The 13,992-nt window shown below is 38.3% G+C and overlaps 1 protein-coding gene across 1 annotated transcript; it reads right to left on the reverse strand.

Moving 5' to 3' along the window:
* Positions 1-1,705: 1,705 nt before the first annotated feature.
* Positions 1,706-2,293, reverse strand: LOC127088052 (mitochondrial outer membrane protein porin 2-like). Its single transcript, XM_051028968.1, has one exon. The coding sequence runs from the start codon at positions 2,291-2,293 to the stop codon at positions 1,706-1,708; it is 588 nt and encodes a 195-aa protein (XP_050884925.1).
* Positions 2,294-13,992: the final 11,699 nt, after the last annotated feature.

Here is a 13,992-nt window from a genome sequence, read left to right on the forward strand (position 1 = left end):
TATAGATTAATTTGATTTTAATTGGTTTTATTTGTTTTTTTTTTTTTAAATTGACATTTTGATTAGTCTCAGATTATTTCTAAAATCCATATCCATTTCTACAACCACAAATTCATTTCATTCAAACCAAATTCAAACATTCATTACACCATTCAAATGTCCAAATAATCATTTCATTCATTAACAATCCAATTACTTTAGAATAACCATGTCAAAAAAATAATAATAACACAGCAAAATCTCACAAACATGATCCATTTTCCATCCATAGCTCTTTTCAAATTAAAATAGTACATACACACATTTCATAACATTCAATAATATTTAACTTTCAAACATTTCCAAACTCATTTTCATACATACATTTTCATTTAACATTTAAGCATAACAATGCATCACATCCATATCCTACAACTAACTCCTACGTTACAACCAATTCTCAAAATTCATCCAAAAATTACAACCAAGGTATAACCATAATTCACCTCAAATCCCAATTCCCATCCCATAAGAATTCCCAAATAACCCACCATCCAAAGCACAACATTCCTCAAAATCAAAATTTCAGAAGGGCATTAGGTTCAAGGCTAAGAAGGTTTGTTACTCAAGGGGAGTTTGAAAAGGTACAAAATTGTTACAAAATTAAGGACACCCCAGTGGAGACAAAGCCGGTTGTTGACTCAAAACCACCTGCAAAACTTTCATGACGAAAAAACATGCAAAAACAGCAGCGATAGTTCAGGAAGCCTGCAAGAAAAACCAAAACAGCAACACAATGTCTAAAGATCATCTTCTGGGAAGCTTCGGTTGGAGTGCTCGAAAGGCGTTTCACAATTAGGCACTGCAGAGGCAGATTTGGGGAAGCTAAATGCAGAGTTTCAGATGCTGCAGAAGGTTAAATTTCCTGTCATAAATGAGAAAGACCAAGAAGAACCTCCTATAGCATTGAGTTTAAATTATTGTCATAGTAACCAATCTGGGAGTATTGATCAGTGTTCCAGACCTTCAGAAGGAATGATAGAAAGTGGATCATCTGCTTCTGCCGTCTATTCCCCTTTGAAGCCTGATTTTTCCATGACAGACGGATAAATATGTTTAGACAAGTTGTCGATCAAAGAACTTCATGAACGGTTTAAAGTCACTTTTGGTCGGGAAACTACTGTGAAGGACAAACAGTGGTTGAAGAGAAGGATTACCTTTTGTTTTAAGTGATGGGTCGTTTGAATTTAGCCTTGAAGAACCTTTAGCTCTCACAGTAGAAAGTCTTCGAAGCTTGCACTGCCGGCGATCTCTTGTGGACAACCGTTGAAACATTGAGAGTTGAGAAAGAATAGTTTGCTGCCTTTGTTGCAATTGACAAAAAGCCATTCATTTGATGCATCCTGACGGTAAGACCAGAATATTACGTTCACTAAAATAACGACCTGCATAACAATAGCTGCGTGGCAGTTCCGGCAGCAAAATAATGCGGCTCGGCGATTGGTGTGAAACCAAAGTTCATACTCAAAATGATTCAGAACAATTCAACTGTAACCGAATGCTGGGAGTCACGACGGATCCGCGCCATTGCTTTGCACATGAGCCTTCACACGAACAGCTGTCAGGTATTAAGTGTATCCAACGAATGAAGCTCGCTCAAACGACCCTAAAACTCCAGCTGAGGTCCATGAACGGACTCATCATTTTCGTAGCAATGATAGGCAATTCATGTTGAGCAGTTTGTTCTAGCACGTGTGTTTCTCAACAAAGCAGAGGTCTCTCTTCGAACCCGCAGGCACGTGACAGAAAAGCCTTTAAGCAAGTCTTTAACTCCCATAAATTCACAAAAACAGGCAGTGGACATCAAAGAGTTTCCTCCACACCAACCATAACCTGCACTTCCACAAGTCAACGCAGAAAAATCAATAGCAGGGTTGCAATTTAAAACAACAGAAGTAGTAAAACCAGCATGATCATGAAGATATTGAACCTCAATCTTTCCGGATTTGTAATCAGGTAATCGAATAGAAGCAACGGCTTTTGCAGAAGACACAAAATCTGTGAGAGTAAATGTTGTCAACACACTTGATTCGGTATCAACTTTGAAAAGAAGAGTATTCTTTTTGTGGTTAATTTGAGCAGCAACATCACCGGAGGAAAGTCCTCTACTCTTCAATGACGTTGAATGCAAATCGATGCCGGAGTTGGTGGAGGAGGATATTGTGAACCGTTGATCGGAGTTGTAATCTTTGGTAAGGATATCTCTGGATAATCTTCCGATGTCGGAGAAAATACCGGGGCCTTTGGAAGACATTGTTGATGATGTTGTTAGGAAGTTTGGTGCGAGAGTACGATTTTCACTATGACCAAGATGCTAAATATTTTGGAGGAGTCTCCTAGAGTTTGTTCTAATAATCTTGCTGCAATCAACACACCAGCAACCATGTCCAATGACGACCTGTGACCTGCAAGAAACACACCAAACCAGAACAAATTTGCGATTTATGATGCAATCTTGAAGCAACTTTGGCACCATTCTGATGCAATCGTGTGCTTTTCTGTGAAAACAACTACAGCATTTGGTGGAGCTGGTGTTAGTGCAGCAACAGGAGTGATGACTGTTGCCATTTTGCTTCTCACTGAAATCACTCCAAAAAGCATTGCGGTTCACAATGCCACAGAGGTGGCTCGGTTTGTGCGAGCCATATGTAACCGAAGAGGAGCTAAAACTGATGCTGAGGGGTGCAGAATTAGTTGGAAATAGAAGAGGATTCGGAGCTACACAAGCCATGTGAGGGTAGCGCATTCCAACCGGCATCATCAAACCAATACTCCGAATTCACTGCAGTAAAAGCAAAATAGCAAAGCAATTAAATTTCAAGAAAATCCCCAAATTGGAATTAAGACAAAAATGAAGAAGAAAGTTTGAGCTCAGATTACCTGTTCCAAATCTAGCATCAAATAGGACGAGCTCGATTCTAAGCACGAAAAGCGCTTTTGGAATTTTCCCCTTTTGAACTCCACCAGACCAAACCTGAAAACCCTAATTCGTGAGGGATAAATAGTGAGTGAAAAACAACGAAATTGGGGGAGGCAAAGAGAATTTGAAAACCAAAACCCTAAAATTCGGAGGCGGCCGCGATTTCAAGGGAATAAAGCTAATTCCAAAATCAAAGCCAAATCGGGATAAAAGAGGCGAGGGAAGAAGATTCGAGATTTACCTGAGTCGTTGTCGTCGCCGAAGGTGAGTTTTCGTTTGGGGATTTTCCTTTGTTATCTTTGATCGTAGCTCGCCTTTGGGTGTGAGATCGTGATGGTAACGATTGAGAGAGACGTGATGGTAACGATTGAGTGAGATTGTTTAGTTGAGAGAGCGATTAAGGGAGCGATTAAGGAAAAGATTGGGAGAGAGACGAGTTCGTGAGAGATGTGTGGTACAGAATGAGAGCGATGGAGAGTTTGAGAGAGGAAGAGTTCAGTTCATCGAACGCTAGCTCTTTCATTTTCTTTTTTTATTATTTAACTTAGGAATGTTTAAAAATCATTTAACTCCATTTAAGTGACCTTGGAGTGTTTCCAGTAGACATTAACGTTGGTATTTACCAATGATTCCATCTTTTTTACTATTCCCAACTCACCAGCCTCTAAAACCCAACAGCCAAGCGGCTGGGTTTAATTATGGTAGTGTAAGACCCCAATTTTTGCCCTGAGATCCCTCATGGCATCATATCATATCATATCATTGCCTCAAGGATCATTGTGCACCTTGCCTTCTTCCTAGTGGGTGGATTATCTTTTGAGTGTGATTCTTGATCACCAAGCATGTTTAGCATTTGTATATCATTGCTTTTCATTTGTTTACTAACCAAAAGTACAAAAATATTGTCATCTAACCATGTTACTCGCAGATGAAGCAATTAGATCAAATCAGTCAAAATCAGCCATTGAGCAATAAATGGTGGCCATTCTGAAGAATTTGGGCACCATGGTCATTCATAAGAAGTTCATTTGAGTTGTGACATCATTTGGAACCAAGATCTCAAGTGGTAGAGGCTTGAAATTCATCAAAGCATGGCTCAGTCAACCAAAACCCTAGCAAAGTCAACTGTGGTCAACTGTGCATTTAATCAGGGATTTGAGGGTGTGAGATGGTTAGAAAGGTCTCATTCATGTCCATACAAGCCTCATATAACATGTCAAACATCATCATTGAGGAATTGGAGGTCAGACAAAAAGTTTCCCAAAATAGCAAGGACCTGTAATTTTCAACTGCCAAAAATGGAAAGTTCTTCTCCTCAACTTTACATCATCAAGCAAGTTTCAAATCAAAATTTGTCCAACATGAAAGTTGAAGATCTTGCTCTTGCCTTTCCAAAAAGTCCAAGAACACCCCTTTCTCATTTATGGTTGGCAAGTTATGATCAAATCATTTTCAAGAAATCTTGAACTTCAAGGAGGCATAACTCTTGAACCATTTGGCCAAATTGAGTGAGGTTTCTTTGAGCAAATTTCATTTGACATGAGCTATCATAATGCCTCATTACATTTCATCAAAAATCATTACATCAAAAGGTCATTTTTCAAGTGAACCATTTAAATTTTGGTGGGAAAAATAGTGAATTTGAAAAATACACATGATTTTCACTCCAAACCAAGGCCAATCACTTCAAAACAGGTTTTGTGACTTGCTTCAACTGGTTTTGCACTGTTCCATTGATCACACTTACATAAGGGCATTTTTGCCAAATTACATAACATGTGCATTTTCACTAATCCATTCCAATTGTTGCTAATCATGTTTACCAAGTGGATTAACAGGTACTATAAAGCATTAATCATAACAGAAAATCAGAATCAGCAATCACAATCTCAGATCAAAAATCAAAATTCTCTCAATTCTCTCAAATTCTCTTCAAACTTTTTTCTACTTTTCCTTCGAATTTCATCATTCTTCTTGCTCGTGCTTGTGCAATTCATCATCTGCAGGTACTATAGGAGATCTGTTGAAGGAGGATCGTGGAAAATCTTGAAGAATCACCACTGTTGAACATTGATGCTTGCACATGGCAGTTGGAGATCTCTTCGAATCTGGACATTGCTGAGCTAGTTTCTTGCTTCCATTCATCTTCCTCATCATCATTGAACACCTGTTTTGCATCGCCAAGACCGGAGGAGCTCGATTTCACTTCTGTTGCTTCATAAAGGTAAGAATTCGAGTCCTCTAATTCATGAAATAATGGTGTGCATCTTGTAGATCTAAGAATGTAGGTCATGTTAAACTTTAGATCGTGAATTTCCATGCTGAATTGAGTGAGTTATCATGATTTGAATCTTGACATGCTAGACTGTTCTTGTTCGATCCACTCGATATGCTTAGAATTAATTGAAATGCTTGTTGGATTAGTGCTGTGCATGATGAGATGAGTCGATTCATATAGTTTTTATGCATTTCTGTGAGATTTGTTCATGTTGATGATGAACACGATGAGAACACTCAAGAACATTAGGGTTTCCAAGTCCAGATCGTGTTTGATCTTCTCCCCGTGTTTTTGCATGCGCGCTTGTGTTTTCCTCTCATGTATTCATCCACTTGTCACACCCTGACTGGCTGTTGTGTTGATTAAATGAAACGATGCGTTTCATGTTAGCGCCAGAATTCAAATGTTGTGCTGAATTACAAGTTTGCCATTGCTCCATTTATTTCATTTTATTTTCTTAAATGTTTATTTCATTTCATAATCGAACTTCAAAAAATCATAAAATGTTCATGAACGATCCAAATTGAGTGGGAATTTTTGCATTCATCTCCATTTTTCATCTAGTTTTTTATGAGCATGATAACACAAGTTGTGCACGGTTGATTTTTAGTTTGGTCTAATGGTTTTGATCATGTATGCTTTGTGCCTATGTTTTTCCATTTTGTTTGTGAAATAATGATGGATGATCATATGAAGCTGAAACTTTACATGCATGATCTAGACTCATTCCTGAACATTTTGGTATATAGTTTGCTAATTTTGCATTCCTGGATTGTGAGATATGATGTGATCTTTAGAGGTGTGACAATTGGTGTCACACCATTTCTTGTTCATGTTCTTGATTTTATTTTCCATGCTTATGCTATGCCAATTGCTCTGGATTTTTGCATGCTAATACTTAGGGATGTCTAGTTTGCTGGTGATTTTTCCTGGAATTTTTGAATGCATTTTCTATTTGTTTGAGAATTTCTCCCCTGTTTGACCAATTGTGAACATTTTGTGAGTCATGATTTTATATGTTTTGTGAAATCCTTGGGGTTTATTGGGTGAACATGAAATTTGGCATGTGTATTATAGACATTTTGAAGGTTGCAATGGATTTGATTGCATTCATTTATCATGTTTGATTCCTGTTTTATGATTGCTTGAAGTTGATGCTTGATTTGTGGTCTTGTATGAGCTTGTATGAACATGCTTTGACTTGTTGATTTTAATTGACTGACTTCCTTTTATCCAAATGCCATGAAATTTGGTATGTAGCTCATTCAATATGTTCTGATTAAGCATGATTTTTCCTGGAATTTATTGAGCCATTTTGGTATTGATATGCTTGTGTTTATTCTGTTTACACCATTGAGTTCTCATCTTGCCTAGTTTGACATGATTTGCTTATGAAATGCAATTGATGAATAGTTTTGATATGAGACCAACTGGAATTTGTTCTTATTTGATAAATCTTGATTTTGATCAAGTTTCATGTTCTGTTTTAAATATTTTCTCCTCCTTTGACCCTAGGCTTTGGCCTAAGGGTTCACTTCTCACATTTGAGTTTGTTTTCAGGTTTAAGAAGCAATTGCTTTGAGGAGATTAATTCAAGTTGATTGAGTTTGGTTTACTTGAATGTGATGAACTAACTTGGTTTGTTTTGTAGGATGCTAACTCATTTGCTTTGAGTTTGTGCTTTGCACATGTGATTGATTGTGTTGACTGTTGGTTCTTATCTTGTCTGTTTTGACTTTGTGACTTGAATACTGATTATATTTGATTGATTTCAGGTACCATAGTTGCTTTAGTTCCTTTGAGAACTTGCTATTGCTTTGCTTTTCTTAAGCATTGAGGTAGAATCTCTTGTCTCCATGTAGTCTGGAAGACCTGGCTTGTTACTTAGTCAGGCAACTGTCTGAAGTCCTCCTTAAGAGGCAATGTTTGTGATTGTTTAACTTCGTCCCCAAGCAGGTGAAGTCCTTTTAATAAGGCAATTGGTAGACAAAACAGATATGTAGCCTATCTCCTACTATTCTGTGAGTCTCTCACCTTGCTCACACCACATGTGTTGATGCATAGTGAGTAAAAACCCAAGATCTATCGAATCATTAACTTGTGGAGAGAGTTCCATCTTTCTGAACTCCCACACCTTCTGATATTCAATGCTCTCCCTGATCAGGGATAAGAGTGATGAGGCACACCCCTCATATCCTTTCATCTGCTTCACCTTGGCTCTCAATGTCAAGGTTAAGAGCACCATTTACCCTATTCCAATTGACTTTAAAGTCTAACCCTTTGATTGAGCCTAATTGTTTGGTTATAGTGGGTGCTAAATGACTTTATTTGATTGATTGCTTGTTGCATTTGTACATGTTTGCTTGCTTGCCTTTGTGCACTTATCATCATTGATTGTTCATTATTGCATGATCATCATTTCATATCTTTGTGATCCATCTTTGGTTTACCCATTGAGGACAACAGTAAGTCCATTAATTGGCCATTGTTCCTATGATTTGGAAGGGATAGAGTGTAAGACCATCTCACTTGGCTACTCATGTCCATTGCTTAGTGCATTGTTTGTTTGTTGTATGTGAGGATGCAATTGTAAGACCATGTTGTTGGCATTTGTACTCCCATGATCATCCTTTGGAGGTTGGTATAAGTCCAGATAGATTGGCATCTGACATCCATGTTTTGTTTTGTTTTAGGAGATTGGTGTAAATCCATTTATTGGTATCCGATATCCGCTTTTGCTTTGTGAGATTGGAGTAAGTCCATAGATGGCTTCCGGTATCATTATGTTGTTTTAGGAGATTGGTGTAAATCCATTTATTGGTATCCGGTATCCGCTTTTGTTTGTGAGATTGGTATAAGTCCATTGATGGCATCCGGTATCACCTTGCTTTTTATTTGCTTACTTGCTTTGTTGCCTATTCCTAAGGACACACTTGAATCATCTCCTATATGATTTCAAGAGGTGAACCTTTCTAAGAAGTTTTACATTCCATCATCCACACCCTCTTTGTCCTAAACCTTTTCACACTTCGCATTCAAAAACTTTGACTTGTTGTGCAAACATCTTCATGTCTTTTCAAATTAGAAACCTGGACCCTAAGTCCTTGACTTTTCAAACTTCACTTTTCATAACACTTCTTTGAATCAATCTTAATCATACCTTGACCATATTTTGTGAATACTCATAACCAATTAACTTCACCCATTCAAATGTTTTGTGGCCTTGTCCATTGTTAATATGTTTTCGTACATTAGCCATAGGTTTCAATTACCATAGCGGTTGATGTAAATCTTACCTTATCCTTAGTGAGTCGATTGTAAGACTTCCGTACTGAAAACAGGGTTAACCCCTCTAGTACGTCGAAGCCGTCCTCGCGTGGTGGATTGTTGATTCAGGTTGAGTTTTCTCCCATTGGTAATGAAAAGCCTTAAGGCTTGTGTTTTAAAATGAACTCACAAATTTTTGGAAATCTTTTAGCCGAACTACGGCGTTTTGATCCTTACCTTTGATGGAAGGTACGTAGGCAACGGGTTCATCCGTTCAAACACAAAAATAACTAACTTGTACATTCTTTCCTCATCTTCTCATTCATGTTTGCACAATGTGTCATAAACAAATAAACATTTTTATACAACAAGTGTGAAAAGGGCTCCCTAGGAGTACCTAGGACGTGATGGGTGCCTAACACCTTCCCATTGCGTAATTTACCCCTTACCCAGACTCTCTGATCTTTTTCATTAGTTTTCTACGTGTAATACTTCTTAGGTTTTTGTTCGCTTTCTAACCAGTCCTTAGGATAAATAAAAGTGCGGTGGCGACTCGATTCATTGTATACTTTGCTTATGGTTTAATCAATAAATCATATAGCGACGAATACATCGCTACAGGTAGCCCAACAGATTTTCTCTTTTATTAGTTTTTTTTATTTTAATTCTTTTTTTTTTTAATTTATCTTGGTTTATATATCTAAATTAGCATTAAAATAATAACTAGTCATGAGTGGTCTGGTGGAGAGGGGTGATTTCTATGGTCTTTAGTGGAGTGGGTTCAATACCCATGTGTAGTTTTTTTTTCTTTTAACATTTTTTTATGTTTATGTTTTATTATATTCATAGTTTCATTATCATAGCATAGATTTGATTTCTTTTAATTTCATCATTCATTCAAAACCATTTTAAAACTATAAAAATCATATTTTTCTCGATTCAATGTCGAGCCCATTTTCACACCCTTGTAAGTCGATTGCTTTTTAAGCATCGCCATCAACCTCACATAGCTTACTCTTAGGCTTTCTTACAATGAGCCGGTTCTCTTGCACTTACACTCATACTTTTGCATTATTTGTTGTTTGGGCCCGATTTAATTATTTCATGATTTTGAATCCCCATTTGACAAAATGTACCCCACTCCCCCGATGTGTATAATTTTGTACTGTTTTATTTCTTTATTTGCTTGACTGTTTAGTTAGATACTAACACAAGAATAAAATCAACCATTTCCAAAAAAAATACAAAAATATGACTCGATCCAACGTCGAGTATTTTTCTCAATAAACAAACCAATCCATTTCTCCCTCCCGTTCTATTCCATTTCTTTCAAACTTTCATCAAACGCTTGATTTCAACGTCAAGCCATTTTTTTTCTAATAAAAACTCAAAAAAATATTAATTCATAGTCAAGACTTTTTCAATAAAGATGGAAGTGGAACATGGTGTATACCACGCACTCCTGAGACTAGGATTCGAGATGTATATCTCGCCAATCCTAGCTCTCGCCATCATCAAAATTTATCCACTTTGTTTTCTTTCAAACACTCATTCAAATTTTTCTCAAACATCCATCAATACTTGATCTAGTGTCAAGTCATTTTTCTCAACAAAAACCAAAATACCTAATTCTTACTTAACACTTTTCCAATAAAGGTGGAAATGGAACATGGTGTATACCATGCACTCCTAAGGTTAAGATTCGAGACGTATGCCTCGCCAATCTTAACTCTCGCCATCGTCTATAATTGTCAATGTGGTTTCGTCAAACCCTTTCTCAATCAAATCTAAGATACCTAAATCTTATTTAACACTTTTTCAATAAAGATGGAAATGAAACATGGTGTATACCATGCACTCCTGAGGCTAGGATTCGAGATGTATATCTCGCTCATCCAAGTTCTCGCCATCACTCAAAATACATCCAACCAATCAAATTCTTTTCTCGCCGCCGTGCGATTAATCAAAAATCTTTTTTCATAAATGAAAGGTATATTGTCTTAAGATGATACAAAACAATGTTTCGGCCACGATTGTTGAGTAGATATAAATGACGCTTTTCCGAATGTAGATTTATAAATCCGTTCGATGTGTGGTATGCGTTCACTCCTCATTTGTTTTGGGTAAAATAATGTTTTCATCGATTAATACAGTATGACTTTCGCTAAAATCGACCGACAAACAAACATTTTTCTACCCAGAACTACGTAAGCCTTGATTTCTCTGTTGAGATACGTAGGAGCAGGATTTTTAAATCTTGTCAGGCCCACTAATAAAAAACTTAGGTTTAGTCCTTCGTCAAAAATCCAAAAACATTTCTTTTGATTCTATTCTTTTTTTCCCACCTAATAATTCGAAAAGCCTAATATTTCAATTAACACTAACGCACACAACTAACCTAATGGTTCCCGTTGAGTACAACGGACGTGAGTGGTGCTAATACCTTCCCCTTGCGTAATCGACTCCCGAACCCTGATCTTGGTTGCGATGACCATATCTTATCCTTTCTTTTAGGGGTTTTATCGATATTTCCCCTTTCCTTTTTAGGAATAAATAAAGTTCGGTGGCGACTCTGTTCAGTCCATCATTGCGAGCGTGCGATCGCGCTTCGCTTTGAAGTTGTATCCCCATTTTTTCGAGGTGCGACAACAGGCTACTATTGGCTGACAATGGAGTCTGACTGCTGCAAATATGTGAAGAAATGCCATAAGTGTCAGATTTATGCGGATAACATTCATATTCCTCCGACACTACTGAATGTGATTTCATCACCATGGCCTTTCTCCATGTGGGGAATCGACATGATTGGCATGATTGAGCCGAAAGCGTCCAATGGACACAGGTTTATTCTCGTGGCAATTGATTACTTCACCAAGTGGGTTGAAGCTGCGTCATATGCAAATGTGACCAGGCAGGTGGTTGTGAAGTTTATCAAGAATCAACTCATATGCCGTTATGATGTGCCAGATAAGATCATTACTGATAATGGATCTAATCTGAATAATAAGATGATGAAAGAGTTGTGTAGCGAGTTCAAGATTGCACACCATAATTCTTCTCCTTACAGACCCAAGATGAATGGGGCTATTGAAGCTGCTAATAAGAATATCAAGAAGATTATCCAGAAGATGGTTGTTACGTATAAAGATTGGCACGAGATGCTGTCATTTGCTTTGCATGGATATCGTACATCTGTCCGCACTTCAACAGGGGCAACCCCTTTCTCTCTTGTTTATGGCATGAAGGCCGTACTCCCAGTAGAGGTGGAGATCCCATCAATGAGAGTCTTGATGGAGGCCAAGTTGACTGATGCTGAATGGATTCAGAGTCGTTATGACCAACTGAATTTGATTGAAGAGAAGAGATTGACTGCCATGTGTCATGGTCAGTTATATCAGCAGAGAATGAAGAAAGCTTTTGATAAGAAGGTCAAGCCTCGTATGTTCCGAGAAGGTGACCTTGTGCTCAAGAAAGTCTTGTCTTTCGCGCCCGATTCCAGGGGCAAGTGGACTCCAAACTATGAAGGTCCATATGTTGTTAAGAGAGCCTTTTCAGGCGGTGCTTTGATGCTTACAACTATGGATGGGGAGGATTTCACTCGTCTTGTGAATTCAGATGCAGTCAAGAAATACTTCGCCTAAAAATAAAAACAGAATGGCTCGCTAAGTTGAAAATCCGAAAGGGCGACTTAGGCAAAAATGAGCGTCTTGGTGGATTGAAAACCCGAAAGGGCGATCCAGGCAAAAGTTAGAGACATTAAAAAAAATGAATACATGTATCCCGCTAGATTGAGTACCTCATCCTGGGGCAATCTAGGCAAAATTTAGGGATTTGGCAAGTAACTGCATCCTGACAAGACTGTGTTCTACAACTGTCATCCGTCAGAGATTCTTGTTCATTCGTCGTCAACTGAAGCTTCGAATACATCGAACTCGGAATTGGTGGAGAAATGGTCATTATGTTCAATGTAGCCTTTTTCCAATATATATCACCAATTTCAAACTTGTAAAGATCTATAGAGTCTTGTCATTCGCAGGCTACCATTCCATCAAATAAATTTGAGCTTTTATCCAATTATTTGCACTCTTATTTGTTTCTATTCAACAAATGTTTTGCATGTTTTAATTGAGAAAACATCATTGTTTTAAACAAACAAATTTTTCACAAATTGTTTTTAAACAAAGTGAACATTCACCTCCCAAGGGTGGCATGATTTCCAACAGGGTAAGACATTTGTTCATATTCCTGGCATGATTGTATCCTCTTTCTCTAGAATATTGTGTTGTGGGTTTTCTCCCCATCAGAGTGCTTGTTGAGGTTGTTCACCTCCCCCCTTCAGCAGAGCAGTGGTCTTCCCTCCTCAGCAGAAGTGTTTTCTTTGGAAGGATCGGTATTTGGTGGTTGATCCCCAGTATTCCTTCACTTCCTCGGATAGTTCATCCCCAGTAGAGTTATTGGTGTGATGGATTTTATTTGTGATAGTTCATCCCCAGCGGAGTTGTTGGTGTGTTGGATCTTATCCATGATGATGTTATCTTCCTCCGATAGATCCCCAACGGAGTTATTGGTGTGTTGGATCTTATCTATGATGATGTTATCCCCCGCAGAGATATTGCTGTTTCCTGGCATATCTAATCCCCAGTAGAGTTATTTGTGTGGCCGATTCTACTTTTGCGATCTTTTCTCCTCAGCAGGTGTGATTTCCTTGGTGAGTTTGGTCCTTGGTGTTGGATCACCAAATTCCTTCATCTCCCTCAGATGGATTTCCCAGTAGAGTTGCTTTTGTGGCAGTTTCCGCCTGCACAGTGAACTCTTTTCTCCGGCTGTGACCGATGGTTCCTCCGGAGCCGTTTGTGTTTTTCCTCCCGAGCAGAGTGTATGGTAAAGGTATTTTAGCCTCCTTCCTCCTCAGCAAGTGAGAGATCTTGGTTCGTTTGACCTTTTGGAACTTCTGGTTGGTGGTTGTATCCCCACAAAGATTTCTTACCCCCTTTTAGATTTTCCCGGCGGAGTGGTTTCCCCAGCAGAACTTATTTGCGTCGTGATCTGGTTCACAGTCGGAATGATTGTTGTTCATTCCCCTGCAGAGATTTTTATGATTTTTCTGATATCTCTGATTCCCCTGTAGAGTTGCTGTTGTGGCAGTTTCTGCTTATGCATTGAGTTTTCCTCAGCTGAGACTGATGATTCATCCCTGCAGAGATTTTTTTGATTTTTCTGATATCTCTGATTCCCCTATGGAGTTGCTTTTGTGGCAGTTTCTGCCTGTGCAATGAATCTTCTTTCCTCAGTTGAGACTGATGATTCATCCCTGCAGATGATGTTGTTGTCTCTGATCCCCGGCAGATTGGATATTCTCCGGTGATCCTGGCTTTCTCTCTTGAGATGTAGTACCGGGTGGTTGATTCCTGGACCTGTTTGTGTTAGATATGTCTGTTTGTCAGCATTCATCAAACATAAATCACGCATATACATGCATAATTACAAC

The sequence above is a fragment of the Lathyrus oleraceus genome, chromosome 1 (genome assembly GCF_024323335.1).
Source record: "Lathyrus oleraceus cultivar Zhongwan6 chromosome 1, CAAS_Psat_ZW6_1.0, whole genome shotgun sequence".
Lineage (NCBI taxonomy): Eukaryota > Viridiplantae > Streptophyta > Magnoliopsida > Fabales > Fabaceae > Lathyrus > Lathyrus oleraceus.